Here is a 16,078-nt window from a genome sequence, read left to right on the forward strand (position 1 = left end):
TCAGGTGGATGGATTATCTTGGCAAAAGAAAAGTGTTCACTAACACAAATTTGTGACCAAAATTTGAGTGAAATGTATCTACTGAGTGCAAGTGAAAAGTCTGAGATCTTCAACTTAAACCTGTGAAAAATGGGAGCAAAAATAAGTGTTTAAATTTTTGTTCAGTGCTGTATATATTTGTAGATAGACAGATAGATCTATCTGTATGAGTACTTACATTGTTTTCTAAGGAAAATCCTGCATAGTATATCTTTAAGTGAAGAAGCTCACTCTTTAGCAACCCACCATAAATCCCCACTTGAAGCTAGTTTTATCCAATCTATATACTTTTCTATGCAGTCTTTCCCAAGTCTTATCAGCAGCTCAGTGTGAACCAAACCAGAATTCTACAAACAACACATCAGACTTTGAGCTCATGTTTCATGAAGCTTTTATTTGTACAATAGCATAAGATACAAAGAGTCGGATCACATATCATACAGATGTTTCCATGTAGTAAATACATGTGTACTACCTTGTCCGCAAGGTAGTGCTACTTAAGAATGGGACATTTAAGCAGGACTAGATGATGATGACAGATCCAGACAGCAGAAAACCACCCACATGAAAATATTTCACCCATCCAAACTCTAAATCCTTGGACTACTCCTTTTCCTACAGTATCTGTTTCAAACGAGCCACCAGTAAGTTTGCTGTTGTGGCAGATCTATTCACTAAGCAGCCTTTAATCCTACTTGATAGTTCATACTTGATTGAGAGTACTAGCACAATAGCTGACAGAGGTGTGAAAGTTAGCGTTACAATCCACAGCGACAGTCTGATATGTGCAGTCTGCAGCTCAGTGACTGCTGCTAAAGAGCTGCTTCTGTTCAGTGCAGACCAGTGAACTGATGAGTAAAGAGCTGCCTGAGGCTGTCCTCACCTCAGCCTCAAACACCGCTGCACGCTGAAAACAGTCGCAGGCCATGTCACGATGCCAACAGCCTGAGCCGGCAGTGTTTTGATCAGGATGCATTTGTTCCTTGCAGCTTTCTCTCCAACATTCAGTTACATATCTGTGCCTGCTGCAGAAATCTATTCTTCATTACCACAGAATGACACCAAGCTGCAGCCTCCTTAACCATAGCAACTGGATAGACACAGGTTGAGGAGACTTAAGTGGTATTAAAGTAATTTTCCAGCCATGAGGGCTGTGATTTCCTTTTGTCTGGCACCGATTCTCTTTTGTTACAGCTGGAGACACTGCCAGACAACCACAAATTAATCCAATTTTCTGATTTTCTGTTTACTTTCATTCAGTAGGTTCTTATCAACATGTCCGAGTAATCAAGCTGTAAGTACTACAGCTAGAAAACAAAAGAAAACATAGTTTGCCCTTAACATAGCAAAAACATACTTTGACATTTTAAGAAAATTGCTTGTTTTCCTCAGACAGTTATTTGATACCACTCTCACAGTTAGCATATACTGGAAACAGCTCGCCTAGTCTGTCCAAAGATAACTATTAGCAAAGATTTGTAATGCTATTAGCCTACTGGCTCCTCTTAAAGGTGCAGTGTGTAGGATTTAGGGGGATATATTGGCAGAAATGGAATACAATATTCATAACTATGTTTTCTTTAGTGTATAAGCACCTAAAACTAAGAATTGTCACGTTATCGTCAGCTTGGAATGAGCTGTTTATACATGGAGATGGTACTCTTACACTGAGTCCGCCATGTTGTTTCTACAGTAGCCCAGAACGGACAAACCAAACACTGGCCCTTGATAGGGCCATTTGCATTGGTCACTGTCTCCTACATGCTCGGCACATGAGAAAAGTTTCAGTTGGTTGCAATCTGCAACCTCACCGCTAGATGGCACTAAATCCTACACACTAGATTGTTAAACTCACTACTTCACGAGTTATATCTTATTGTTTATTCTGTACAAAACAGAAGTGTAAAAACAATTTGTAGGTTTATCGGAAGGTTATGTGACAGACTATTAGTTAGCTACCTTTTGGACAGACTAGCTGGCTAGCACCAGTCTTCAAGCTAAGCTAAGCTAAGCTGTCTCCCAGCTGTAGCCTTTAATTTAACACAGATGTGTGTGCATGAGTGGTATAACCCTACTCGTGTAATTACTCATTTAATTGTAGATGCATGTAGGGAGGCTATCTATATGTCAAGGGTCTTGTGTTCCCAAGGTCCTATGTTCCAAGAGTCGAATGTTCTGAATATCCAATGTTCCCCGAGTGCCATGTTTTCCCGAAAGTCCTATGTTCGCAAGGTCTTATGTTAAGGTCCAATATTCTGTTTACACAGATTAACTCTCCTATTGTCTTACAAATTTTACCTCAGATATTTCATAAATAATCTAACCTGACCCTCAACCTATTTCCTAACCCCGCCCTGTTTGAGATAGCAAAAGTCAACTGCTATTGATTTCCTAGTAACTACTAGGGCGCCCTGGTAGCTCACCAGGTAAAGCATGTACCATTACAGCCAACTCCAGAGCAATTCCATGATTCTCAGAGTCATGATTATAGTCCCCTAACCCAACCCTAGCCCATGCCATATTAAGCAAATGCAGAGCTGGGCAACATCTTTTTCAGGTTCACATTATGACCCAGGGAAACACAAAGCCCTTTGTCATGTTCCCATAATGTGCCATAAATCTGGGGAACATAGGACCCTGGAAACAGGAGTGACCCCATTGAGATGCTGTTCAGATATTCTCCCTCTGACATAAAAACATCAGTGTCCACTTTTTCCGAGCTGAACAGGTGTGCTATCAGACTGTGTTCATTTCTGCACTCATCCTGTTTAATTACCCCATAAAAATGTAATTTAATGAGTTTAATGTGCCTCCCTTTCGATCCAGGAAAATGGAAATTGTGGTAAACTCCAGTGGTTTGGGTTTTCTGCTTTGTGCAATCATACAAGGCTCAATAACACATTTTCAGGCAATCAGTGATTGAGTGTTTGTGGCTTTTACTGAAATGTGCCTCAGCACACAGTGTGTGAGACTAAACGGTGTAAAAATAGTCCTGGATGTGAAAGGAACCTGGATTCCACTGACAGCAAAGTAGAACAAAGATGGATGATGTTAGTGTGGGGATAATTTGCGCGAGTCTGGCCGGGAATTTCAAGAAATAAACACAATGCTAAAAAGAAAATCAGTCCGGTTTAATTTGTGACAGAAACTCAACACGCAAGTTGGCTGTCATTTGTTTCTGTCAGTGTTATCAGAGGACTTAACCACACATTCAGATTTCACCTGAGAAAACATCCTGCTCCTGGACATCTGATCTGACCATCACAATCAAGGACCGTGTTTCCCAAAATGCTCTCACCAGATGCAGCTCTTTATTTCTAGATGGATGTTCTTCACACAGCCATGGCACAGGCAGTGACCTGAAAAAGTGGTGTGTCTTTCAATTATTTTGAGAATCAACTCCCGAGGACCAAAAAAAAAAAAATCAGTGTATTGGGTTGGCGACAGGAGAAAAGACCTATTTTGGGTTATAAATGCTACAGGGAACACTCTCAGATCTGTGTCATGTGCTGTAAAACCTCCACTCTAATTCAGGCTAGCACAGCAGAGAGGGATCACCCTGCCTCCACCTCTATCTGATCTCAATGTTCTGGTTTACAACTGGGAGAAATTGAGGATGCTGATAACTGTTTCCGTGCTGGAACGGGGTCTCACCTTGTTTGGGGGCACAGTAGACTATTAAGACTTTTCTTACCCACTGTGGGCTGCAAGAATGCGATAGCAAAGTGTTATTCTGCTGCCAGAGAGCCACGTTATCTCCAAAACAATTTACACATTCCTTTTGAAGTTAGAAGGAGCATCTTGGGAAACAAACATCAATAACGCAGGACCACAGTAGCTGACAACTCTGAGAAAAACGCCGAACCGCGAAAGCAGCGGTACACTGATATGTCTAAACCTTTAGACGCTTTGTCATCTTCTGTTCTACAGTCACTGTGTACCTGCAACTTTGTGGGCTCAAATCCAGCGGATTACCCTCTATGTCTGCCATCTCTCCTGCCATTCCTCACTGAATGTTATCTAAAAAAGCAGATATGCCTGGAAAGTATACGCTATATGTTCAAAAAAGTAGCAAATGCCCTAATATGGATTCACAGCGAGTCACACTGCATCACCACTTTACATCCTCTTGTTTAGCCTACAGCCATCTTTAGAAAACAACGTCAGAGCACAAAGCAGTAAGGAGTGAAGAGCGGGGGGCGTCTGCACCCCGAGCAGAAGGCAGAGTGTGTCTTCATGTAGGGGTGTGTGTGTGTGTGTGTGTGTGTGTGTGCGCAGCTCAGAAGGCACAGCTCTCAGCCAAAAGACATGACAGTGTGTGTGTGACCAAAAAAAGAAAGAAAAAAAAGCAAAGGTAGCAGGTGTGTGTTTTGCCGATGGAGCAGCTGTAGGCCAGAAACGTCCAGCAGCAGGACAAGGCACGAAAGCATGAAAGTGTGTGTGTGTGTGTGTGTGTGTGTGTGAGAGAGAGACAGAGAAACACAAACAATATGTCCAGATACAGCCGCACGGACTCTTGAAGTGAGCCCAGTTCAACACTAAAGCATCCTATAAAATCTGTAATGTGCAAAGTAGGATAAAAACATTGAAAGCATATAGAGAACAACAGTAATACATTAGAGTCACGTGTGGATACACAATATTGTCCAAAGATAACACAGTAAAACACCAACAGAACTGATATCAGCACAGGAGGCACAGTTCTTCACATCACCTGCTGGGGGTGGTATGACACCTCGACCCTTCTCACTTTAAGTGTGTGTGTGTGTGTGTGTGTGTGTGTGTGTGTGTGTGTGTGTGTGTGTGTGTGTGAGAGTGTGTGTGTGCGCGTGCGCCTACCTCAAACCTTTCTCAGCTGGTTGCACTGCATGTAAAAAAAAAAATGAAAGGCTTCATAACATTGTGGTTAAATCCCTTAACTTTTAACAACACACTGAGAAAGGTGCATTCAGCAATGTTGTCACACATACACAAGTGATATTTCACATGACAGTAGCATCTGCTGCAGTGGCTGGCACTCACGGTTCCTACACAGCTTCTATTCACAGATGTAGCTATCTCTTTCACCATTTCTGGAGGTGGCAGATAAGTTCTTTTTAGCTCACTGTATAGCACATTATGAGTCACGGACACAACACACGACTCCTTCTAAAGGAAAAAAATATCAGTGAAGTTCTGGTAAACTTTTAGCTGTAACTATAGTTTTCTTAAAGTTTTAAAGGAGCATTAAAGGTCCAGGGTTTAGGATCTTGGAGCATCTAATGGTAGAAATGGAATGTCATATTCATAACTATGTTTTCATTAGTTTATAATCACCTGAAAATAAGAATCGTTGTTTTTTTATTACCTTAGAATGAACCATTTATATCTACATACGAATCATCGTGCTCACCTTCACCACACCAGTGGTGTGAGCTTCTCTCCAGGTACACTTTGTAAAAGTTCACCAGCCGCTCACACACAGTGACAGGGCTAACTGTTAGCATCACAGTTAATAATGGGTTTAATGACAGAGTCATGCCATTTTGGTGTGAATGTGAGTTTGAATCTGTTTAATGGCTCGGGGGTGGATGTTAGCGCTGCTGCTGTGTTGGGCGGGATTTATACTTCTGCTTCGAATCAATGCTGTACCTATGGTGTAGGGCTCTGTGTCAACATAGAGGCTATGCCGTACCCTACACTGTAGCCTGACGTGCACCTCCCCAGAAATGTAACTACACGCCACAGCAACGCAGACCTCCTGTTTGTTTTTGTAAGCTCAAACAATTGACTTATTTTATTTCACAGATAAGAAACAATGAATTGAAGATAATAAATCCTCCACAAAGAAGTATTTTATGTCTTGTGTGTGATTTTTTTCCTGGCTTCATATGAGTAGAGGAAATCCCCACTAGTTGCTAGGCTAATTTATACAATGTAAAATGCCATAGGCTTGTGCTAATAACGTTAGTGTGTTGTATTTGTTTGGAAAACTTGTTAGTATAAGACAGTTGTTTTGTTGGTCAACCTAGTGAGTTGTAATGGAGCTTATTTTTGTAACGTTACCTTTGTTAAATGTTGCTTTTGTCTCTGGCTTCATATGGGTAGAGGAAATGTTAGCTAGCGGCTAAGCTAATTTATACAATGTAAAATTCCAATTACATGCTAATAACATTAGCATGAATATCTGTCCAGCAAAAGACAAGTGTTTTGTCTGTGAATCCTGCAAGTTATAACAAAGCCCATTTGTGTACTTGTGTTTGAAATTGTCTCCATTAAGCCATGTTTAATGTGTGTTTTGAATCAACTAAAGTTTTCAGCATTTCACAGAAACCCCACTGCCGACTAGTGGTTTGGAGGTGTAACTGAAGAGAAACACCACTGCACAAGTATGCTCACAATGGTGTAGACCACGTGCATAGGCTACAGCTCTGCTTAGAGCTGAGGCACAAGTATAAATCCTGCTTTAGCCTGTGCTAACTGGGCATACATGGAACTGAGCAGGAGGAGAGTGACTTCGGAGACAACAACAGAAAGTTTCATCTGGCAGGGAGTCAGGATGGTCTGGTTTCAGACCCCTGGCACAAAAAGAATGAAAGCAGGTATTATTTGACCGGAGATTTTTCGATATTACTTGGTAGTGCATTATTTCTGTTGATGCCTTAAAGGTATCAAGTACTGGTACCCAGCCCTAGTTGTTTGCTAGTCGGGCCATATCAAACTGGTCAAACTCCACCCACACAGTCCTGATGAAACAGATAAGTGCTTTTTATTTGTTAAACTCTTAATAAATAATAGCTAAGGAGTTTTTTCTCTGTGGAGTTTCCGTTTACATTCACTCTTACTCACCAAAAGACATTGTGTGTATCCTGGTGAACCAACAAATACTTAGTACCCTGTAACTGACATAAATATTAATTTGTTCTTAAATGGAATGTAGTCTGGGAAGTGAGTTTTAAAAGCCAGAGCTCTCAGCCTAACATAAAGTTGCTGTTGAGTCATTAATACCAATCAACAAGTGTTCAAAGTCATGCATACGTGTTTGGTGTAAAATTACTTATCGCACCTTAAAAGTCTTATTCAGTCACCACTTCTCCAAATTTACCAGACCTGCGTAGGAACCCTGAGTACTCTCCTTAATCAGCCACCAGCTGTTTCTTGATTAACACCTCTGTCATGGCATCTTTGGATGGATTTACAGCCTCAGGTTAAACCAAATACTGTTATTTTCCTTTCTCTCTGTGGCACACATTGTCTGTTTTCCACTGACGTTTCTGTTTTTTCAACACTGTCTGGCTGCACATCCACGATTGATACTTGTTTGTGCCTCCTTGTTAAAGATAGAAATAACTTACAATGGAGGCTATTAATGTGTAAATGGGCATTGTTTGGGGATACCAAATCATGATAAAAACCATTAATGTGCCACCTGGGTGGAAGTCTAATCTGAGCCGACAGTATAAATCCAGCCAAAGTGTAAACTCAAAGCTTAACAGTACATAAAACTAACAAATGAGATCTGCTGCAGTCTGCAGGGGGATATGCCATTAACATTAAAATCAGAACAGGAAGTGCAGTTTATGCAGTACAGAGATGGAGTCTAAGGCGTCTGGTGGCTCCACCCCCTCCAGACATAGCTGAAGTTTTAATTGGCTGAGCGGGGACCAGGGCTAGTGGTTAATGAAGCCGAGCTGCTGACGGGTTAAAGAGTTCCCAGATCCAGTTGGGGTTTGTTGGGGTTTTCTTTCACCCCATTACATGAGCCTTAATCTGGTAGAAATGTCACTGACAGTCTCTAACTCCACTGGGATACAGGAGTCAGGTCTGTGAAAGGGAAAAGAGACAGAGCACGGTCCCTTTGTGTCTCAGTCCTTTCAAAACCAAAGCGGTGAACCCAGTACAGTTTGTATAGAAGCACAAGTTTCTGTTCATAAACCAACATCTTTTCTTTTCACCCTTAAAAATACTGGAGCAAAATGTTTCTCATGCTGCTGTTGTCAGACTGGTTCCTCATGCCCTAGCTCTCTGTCTCCTCGTCTCCCAAATTAGACCCTGACAGACCACATGGGGATGAAACTCCAGTCCAAAAACCAGCATGCCTCCATCCACACATGAAACCCCAGGAGACGGACTTTTGGCCTCATTAGAGTCACACACAGTCCAACCAACACTCTCCCACAACACTTCTCCCTGTGTCCCTGTGAAGAAAGATTGGCCTCCGGTCGCCACAATGTTTGAAACCAGGTTAGCTGGCTCTACAGAAGCTGAAGCTCATGCTTGTGCTGCAGTGATCTTTCTGAGTCGACAGAATGGCTGAAAGGCAAAAGTCTTGATCGCGTTTCTGTGAGTCTGCGGCGAGGTGTGGAGGCCTTGCTAAGCCTGGTGGGGACCCAAGGGGTTTAGAGGACAGCCAAACGATATAAACTCACAGCAATCACCTTTCATCTTACAACCAAACCATTTTACAAGCCATCTCAGTCAGACAAGGTCCTTGCAATGCTGTCTTGTGAGGGAGAACTCACATAAAGTGGGGATGTGACAGTGGAAAGTGGAAGGTGAGGTTTGGCCTCGTAAAGGACTTAAGAAAAACAACTCTTTCTCAAGGAAGTCATGGCCTAGGGTTCAAAATGTTCAACAGCACAGTGGCTTTTGACAGCTCCACAGTTTGTGTCAGTCTAGTCTGCAGGCCTACAGAAAAGTGCCTCGTGCTTAGAGGGTGAAGAACTGTACTTTTATACCCACTCTATTACTTTCAGACACCACATAGCTGTAGAACAATAGTCTACCAGATGCTGACGGTGCTGTTTCTGTGGCTTTTTCAGTGTGCAGCATACTGTATATGTTGTTAATGGATGAGGATTGGACACTCATCCAAGGTGAGTCCAGAAGTGGGACGCTTGCATGTGAAATCTCTCCCTCTCTCTGGCTCTCTCTCTCTGCTGCACACGGTCATTTGTATTTGTGGTGACTGGTTAAGTTTTCCTGCTGTCCAGCCTTCTCTTCTTTATCACCCCTAAGTTGAAGCTGCCCCCAGAAAAGCAATATGTGGTCTTGCACTGGCCATTAGAGGTTAAACCTTGAAAACTACTAAGAGACAATACGTCTATTGTCAAATTTAAGGCTCAACCGCCACTTTTAGATCAGTCCACAGTGAGCACAACATTTGGATGTTCTCTGTTCCTGGTTCCTAAGAGTCTACACACCATGTTCTTCAATCAGAGCCTCCACTGGTGGGCAACCTCTGGAATATGAAGGAAAGTAAATGGAATAGGATTGTTTGGTACCATTTCATGACCATTGCGTCTCACTTCCTGTAAGCATTTACTTCAAACTGGGAGCCTAAACCGGTGTGGGTAAGTGAAAGCGAGAATATCTAACACGTTCTAAGCGGCCTCTATAGTGTCTGTTGCCTGCAGTGTTGAAACATTAGATACACAGGCTGATTTGCTGGTTATTTCCCAGGGAATACAGTTATCTTGCCAGCCTTGGCCAGCCGTTGGATGATCTGGGCTTCATAGTCGGCGTCGTGGACGCCAGTCTTCCTGAACTCTCCAGAGTAGCGGTTTTGTTCCCAGTAGTGGTGCCAATTTCCTCGGCTGTCTGCTCCGAACCCAAACACATTCACCTAGAGGAGAGTCAAAGAGAGAGCATTGAAAAGCAAGTGTGTGGTTACAAAAGTGTGTCTATTCAGGATGAATATGATGTAAGCGGAGTTTGAGCATGATGCAAGGATTTACAGTATGTGGTTATTTGAAAGCAGAGAGAGAAAAAGAAAGAATCTGACCTCGTCACAGACGTGCAGCGCAAAGAACAGCACTAGCATGCCAGTGGAGGGGTAGCGCCCATGATGTCTGGTCCAGCGGTCATGGATGTATTTAAAGAATGCTGGGTTGAAGATCTGGACCTGGGGGATGGACAGAGATGCAGAGAAAGGGAAATGCTGTATTTAACTGTCTACTTACTGTAAGTTTGACTAAGACCAAACCCAAATTCCTGTATGGAAAGTAGGGAAAGGTTTTTTTTGGAGGGATGCACCAAGTTAGCAAACACTGGTATCAGACAATACTTGCCTTGTTGACCGCCATCAGCGCATTGGCAAATAAGATGACACTCACCAATGGCAGTGGCCTATGTTTTTCTGTTGTGTAACATACATTTTGCACAGGCTCCACCTCCTGAGAACTGCAGTATTTAAGTATTTTTAAGTATTTTTAAGTATTGCATGATACAATACTAGTATATAAAAAAGGGGGTGGAACACAGTGAATACAGAAATACATTTTTTTGTAATAAAGATTTCTTTATTTCCCTTGCACAAAAGGGGGAATAGATAAAAGCAACAACAAAATAAGCAACAACAAAAACATCACTACCAATTACTGGCCAAACTGTTATTTTAAATATCAGTATTGGTCCAACATTTCTCACTTGGTGCATCGCTAGAAATACTGAATCATCTCCTTGTTGTAAATTTAACTAAGTATCAAAGCCAAACTTCTGCCTGGAAGGCAGGAAAAGAAGAGTGTATTTTTCTCTAAATGTTTTTTTTTCAGCATTTTCTCACAATCTAATGTTCAGAAAGATCCACAAAATGTGTATTTGTCTTTCCAAACTTCCTAGATATCCTACATTCAGATTTAAAGCGTTCACTCAGATAATTTATAGAGTAAAGCAGGAAGACAACCTCATGCAGATTATAGCCGTTGCTCATTTGAAAGGTCTAACCCAACAAGGTTCCAGGTTAAATTTTAATACTCCCTGAGGTTGTGATTGCTGTGAAAGATTAAGAGCGCTGCTAACCAAATGAATAGTAATTACAAATTTATCATCTACCTCCAGGTGATGCTCAGTCCTAACAAACAGGGCTTTTGGCTGCTTAGAGCTCCGCAGCGGAGGAGTAAGTCTTTTAAATCTATATTTTTGGGCCGGCCCCAAAGACACCGTGTCTCTGACCCCGCAAAGATATTCACAAAGTCTTCACATGGTGAGGATTAGTTTGACTTTATTTATTTTCACGGATTAAGGCTCGAGCAGAAGATTATTTAAAACAAAGGGAAGCTTTATAATCTAACTGTAATCCCGTCATCAACAATGGGGAGGGGATGATATAATTGCAGCAAAGCGGGGTCACTCTGTGCGTTAATGTGTGGCTGTGTGCGTGTGTGTGTGTGTGTGTGTGTTGTGTGTGTGTGTGTGTTGGTGTATTACTGGGAGTGTGTGAGAATGGGCAAAAGAAATTGCAATGGATGCTGAAAATACACACCTTGTCTTTATCTACACGGAGGAACTGCTTCACTGGAGCGTAAGTACTGAGAGAGAGGGAGGCAGAGACAGACAGAGAGAAAGAGACAGACAGAGAGATAGAGAGAGAGAAATTGATTAACACATTCAATCAGCACTTCATGTGATTGCTGCAGCTATGAATTCTGGATGATTGACGGCTGACAGATTGTTCCAGCCCAGCAACTCTGCTTCTCACAACTGTGTGTGAGTGTGTGTGTGTGTGTGTGTGCATAAAATGTGTGTATTTACGCCCGCAAACTGTATTTATGTGTCTGTCAAAGTCAAATAGTGGATGCCAACATTTTTGTGTCCCAACGCTGTGTGCACCATGTGTCCAAAATTAATTATATGTTTGTGTGCACTCCCATGTGTGTTAATCCATGCTTATGAATATCTGTGTGTGTGTGTGTGTATGTGTGTGTCTCTTCTTACAATCGAATCTGGCCCGTGGACAGAGCGCTCGTGATCCAGACAAGATCCAGCGTTTTAAACGGAACCAGGACGAAGCTGACGTTGGCTGCCAGGTTCTTGGCGCTCTCCGGGTACATGAAGTGGTGAGTGGTGTGGCTGCCGGCATCTTCTTCATAGCCCACCGTGGGGGCCAGGTTTATCCTGGGAGCAAGGGAGGGACAGCATAAGAGATGAACGTCTTCAGGTCACACTTTGTTAGTTGGCAACATATGAGCTCGGAAGCTAATTAGCCGGCGGACCCAGGATGTTGTTGTGCTTTGATCACTGTGCTGTTGTGTGCTTGTTGTTATCTGTGCAGTCAACCCTCTGTTAATGTTGCGTTGCATTAGCTACCTAGCTAACGTTAATGACACTAGTGCGTCATTTTAAGAAAGCTGGGAGTGCTTTTTTATGAAGCGCTGGGATGAAGCGCTCCCCAACGCTCCGCAATCACTTTTCTGCTGAATAGAAACACTCTGTGGACACAGGCCCTCTAGGGCTTTTAAAAGAGTAGTTCAACATTTAAGAAATGTGAGAATCATGTGTTTCATTTTAATGTGTCAAACTGAATTTGGCCACATGGGGACAGCACAATACGCTGTAAAAATATAAGTGACATAATCGCCTTCTTTAATTGACATTAGCATTCATTTGAAGACTTGAGTGATTGAAACTAGTGAAGCTCCAGGAACACTGCAGTTACAATCTGGCTGATATGCTGCAGTTGGCTGAACAGTCTGAGAACCGGGCAATTTGCTGGTGGATTTACAGAATGGAGGATGAAGTTGTTAAAGGGTAAAAATAGAAATGATGGAATTTTTTGGCTTGTTGCCACAGGTTGGTAAGATAACAACTGTCAGAACTGTGCTTCTTCCACTCTAAAAGTGCAGCTGCAGGCTACCGGTAAGCTACGCTGTGTCGTCTTTGAAGTGTTGTTTTATTTTTGCACGTAGGCTGGTGTGGAGAAAAAATGGGAGAATTGTTGCGCCTGAGACTTTTAATGGCCGAAAAAACCCTTCTGTTTATTCTGGCATCATGATCTAGTCTAACTTCTTAAGAAAAAATCTGGCTCTTTAGCTGCTCAGTGCTCCACTATGTTCACCAGATGGTCGCTAACTTTGTCTGTCTGCTGTTTGGCTCTGAGCAGGTAGTGTACAGTGGGTTTTAGAGCCATTCCACTGAAATCTGCTGGGAACAGTGCTCATTGGAGCAGTGAGTGTGAGCAAAAACAGTAAAGTTATGAGCTGTAAAACCAAAACAATGAGCTGAAAGATGCTCAGATGCCATGGATTGGAGGGGAACTGCAGAGTAGGGTGCTGATTCACTCTGTCACTACCAGCAAACTAGTTCACATTTCATTTGTCATTTGAGTCAAATACTGTTTAGTGTCTCATGACGAGCACTTTCCAGCAGCACATTTTATTAAATAATATAATAAGCACATTAGTCCAGTGTAACCTTCAGTCAGACAGTAACTGAACCACTCAGCTCTGTCTGCGTACTTGCTGTATTTACAGTAGATGTGACTCACTGTCTGGAGGAGTGAACTGTTTATGTAAACAGGAAGGGGCACCTGAAAAAAAAGGCCACAAAGTGCGCCTACCCATATGTCAGACAACAAAACAGATGTTTGTTCAGATAGCAGGAGTGAAAAGGCAGACAGACAGGAGGTGGGTGGTGCTGGTGAGTGGGACTGCTGCGGGGCATGCTGATTATAAAAACAAATGAGAATCAAACCTCAACAATTAGAAAGTGTAACAGGAGACGGAAGTTGGAGGCTGCCCACACAGGTCTACTGAGAGTGCAACGCTAATGGATGTTAATGCTTTTAGCGCACAGAAACAAAAAATACCAGTCATTCCTGCAGAGGCTTTCATGCCACAAGCACGTGGCCACAACACACACACGTTGCAGGAGACAACATATAGCTGTGTGTTCATGCCAACTGACAACAATCAGGCACTGTGATCCATCACTGCTGCACGAAAGAGACCGGGGAAACGGATTTATGTGCCTCTCTGTCTACACGAGAGGCACAATCTATCTATATGTTTCAGCTTCTCAGGACATAAAGTCTCTGTAATGACCTCACAAGACTCAGGTGACCTCTTTGCCAACCAATAGGAGAGCTGAACAGATGATAGCATTAAACTGTGAGATTAAATATAGTATCAGAAACACACATCTGCTGTCTGCACTTCTCCCTTCTGCACACACAGTATTGCATACTGTAACTTTAATGGCACATACCATATTCGTGTTGCTGTCTCCCTCTCCCTCCCCCTCCCTTCATCTCTCAGTTTCAGTCTTGTCCTCTATCTCCAGATCTTTCACTCTTGCTCTATCTGATGCAGCCCCACATCCTCTATTTGGTCTATATCTATTGCCTCCATCCCTCTCACCTCATGATGTAGTTGTGTCCATCAATGGTCGCCCCATATCCGGCCCCGCGGAGGTTTCCAGAGTTCCCCACCACGGCGCAGCGCAGGCAGCGTCCCGGATCCCACGAGCCGTATGGCGACCTCCCGGGAATCACCTGCGATAGACAGCCGTGATTGAATCAAGCTGACTGGATTCAAACTGCACAGGAAATGAAATGGGACACTAGCGCTGGAACAGCAAGAGACATAAAATAACCTAACCTGCAGCTCAGACCTGATTGTAAAAATACATCCTGCTCTCAATACTGGGTTGAACTCTTCATGAAAAATACATGAGGCCCCTTCTGCCCTCGAAGAGCCAGGCTGAGATATCGGAACACACGGCATTATGTGAAAGCACTGCGCTGCATTGTGAGTCAGAATGAAAAAAAACAAAAAAAACAAAAAAACAAAAATCCAGATCCATTAAAAAGGAATGAGCTGGGTCACTGATAAACTCTAATGTCTAATAAAGACAATCTGTTCCTCTCAGCTTTTGCCCAAGAGTGTGCGGTAATGACTTGGCTGATTTGAAACTACCAGAGTAATGGAAAGATGAATTAATAATATAAAGTACCTGGAACAACCTCAGCAACACCTGCTGGATGCTGTGGGGCTTAAACTGGGGCTGTAACATCTAGAGAAGAAGAGGAGAAGAGACAGAAAGTATGGTTAGGATGTGTAGTTTCTCCTCTGTAGACAAACTGGATGTGACAACAGACTTTATGTTTGGTTACTTTCCGAGCGCCCATGTACGTGTGTATGCATGCACTCGCCAGCATTCATGTGCAAATAAGCAGGTGCCTGTGCGCCTGTGTGTGTGTGTGTGTGTGTGTGTGTGTGTGTGTGTGTGTGTGTGTTTAGGTAACAGCCATGTGTCAGACTGACAGGATGCAGTCAGACTGGGTGAGCTGTGGTCAGAGGAGCAGAGGCATCGCTGTCCACATGTCAAAAACAAGCTGGAGAAAAAAAAACAGATGGCAGTGGAGGAAGGGATGAAAAATGTCAAAAAGATGGCAAGAAGTGTGGGAGAGTCCAAACATCTTTTAAACTTTTCACTCCCACCAAGTTTATTTGCTTCTTTCAGACTACTTGTCTCTGTTTGTTTGCCATAAACAGTTTATTACACCTGAAGAGACAGTGTGCTTAAGTTTCTCTGTCTTTCCAGGCAAGTTTTCGATTACACTGTCCGTCAACGACAACAGGGAGATGTCCAAAGCACCCAGAGTTCTGCTCGGAGGGATAAACAAAAGTGACAGCAGAAATGACAACACGTCTCTCCTGTCTGGCTGTGCAACCAGAATAAATAGATGGTGAATAAAAAAGTTAAAGTTATGTGTAGAATGTAAAGAGGGAAGGAGCAGAAAAAAAGAAGGGGAGTTAAACACACAGAGGTTGTAAATGGAGTTCAAAGAAAGACTATGAGGGGAGGAAGATGGAAGATTTTGCCATTTAAGTACCTGGCAATCAAAGACTTAATGGATAAGTAACACCATTAATCTAAAGCCATTAGTTTTCTGTGGAAAAACAAAACAAAACGTTAATTTAGGACTGCCTCTTCAGCTACTTTGAAAATGGCCTTAATTCAGCGCTCGATTTCATGTGTAAAAAAACTTAAATACCATGACAGTGTTTCAGCTTGATTAGAATCCATTATAATGTTAATAAGCAAGGGCACTTAATTAAAGTGGATGTTAAAGTAAACACAGAAAAAGTCTCTAAGTTGTGTAGAGCAATTAATAACCCCCAGTTCGAATTGTGACTAAGGTGCTTTAGGAAACACAACCCCTTTCAAAGTGGTTAGCCAAAAATAAGTAAATAAAGTACCTCAAAGTAATAAAACTTTCAACGTAATGGCCAACATTTCCAGCAGTGCCCTCAAGGGAGGACAACGGGGGGCCCATGAC

The 16,078-nt window shown here is 42.6% G+C and overlaps 1 protein-coding gene across 1 annotated transcript in view; it reads right to left on the reverse strand.

The window, feature by feature from the left end:
* Positions 1 to 457: 457 nt before the first annotated feature.
* Positions 458 to 16,078, reverse strand: part of st3gal2 (ST3 beta-galactoside alpha-2,3-sialyltransferase 2) — a 77,125-nt gene continuing 61,504 nt past the window's right edge. Inside the window, exons 3-8 of the mRNA XM_049573960.1 lie at positions 14,749 to 14,808; positions 14,154 to 14,287; positions 11,734 to 11,913; positions 11,282 to 11,327; positions 9,803 to 9,922; positions 458 to 9,643 (exon numbers count right to left, since the gene is read on the reverse strand). Coding sequence (XP_049429917.1) covers positions 9,470 to 9,643; positions 9,803 to 9,922; positions 11,282 to 11,327; positions 11,734 to 11,913; positions 14,154 to 14,287; positions 14,749 to 14,808 — 714 coding nt within the window. The 3' untranslated portion in view covers positions 458 to 9,469. The remainder of the gene's footprint in view (positions 9,644 to 9,802; positions 9,923 to 11,281; positions 11,328 to 11,733; positions 11,914 to 14,153; positions 14,288 to 14,748; positions 14,809 to 16,078) is intronic.

This window comes from Epinephelus fuscoguttatus, linkage group LG4 (assembly GCF_011397635.1).
Source record: "Epinephelus fuscoguttatus linkage group LG4, E.fuscoguttatus.final_Chr_v1".
Classification (NCBI taxonomy): Eukaryota; Metazoa; Chordata; class Actinopteri; order Perciformes; family Serranidae; genus Epinephelus; species Epinephelus fuscoguttatus.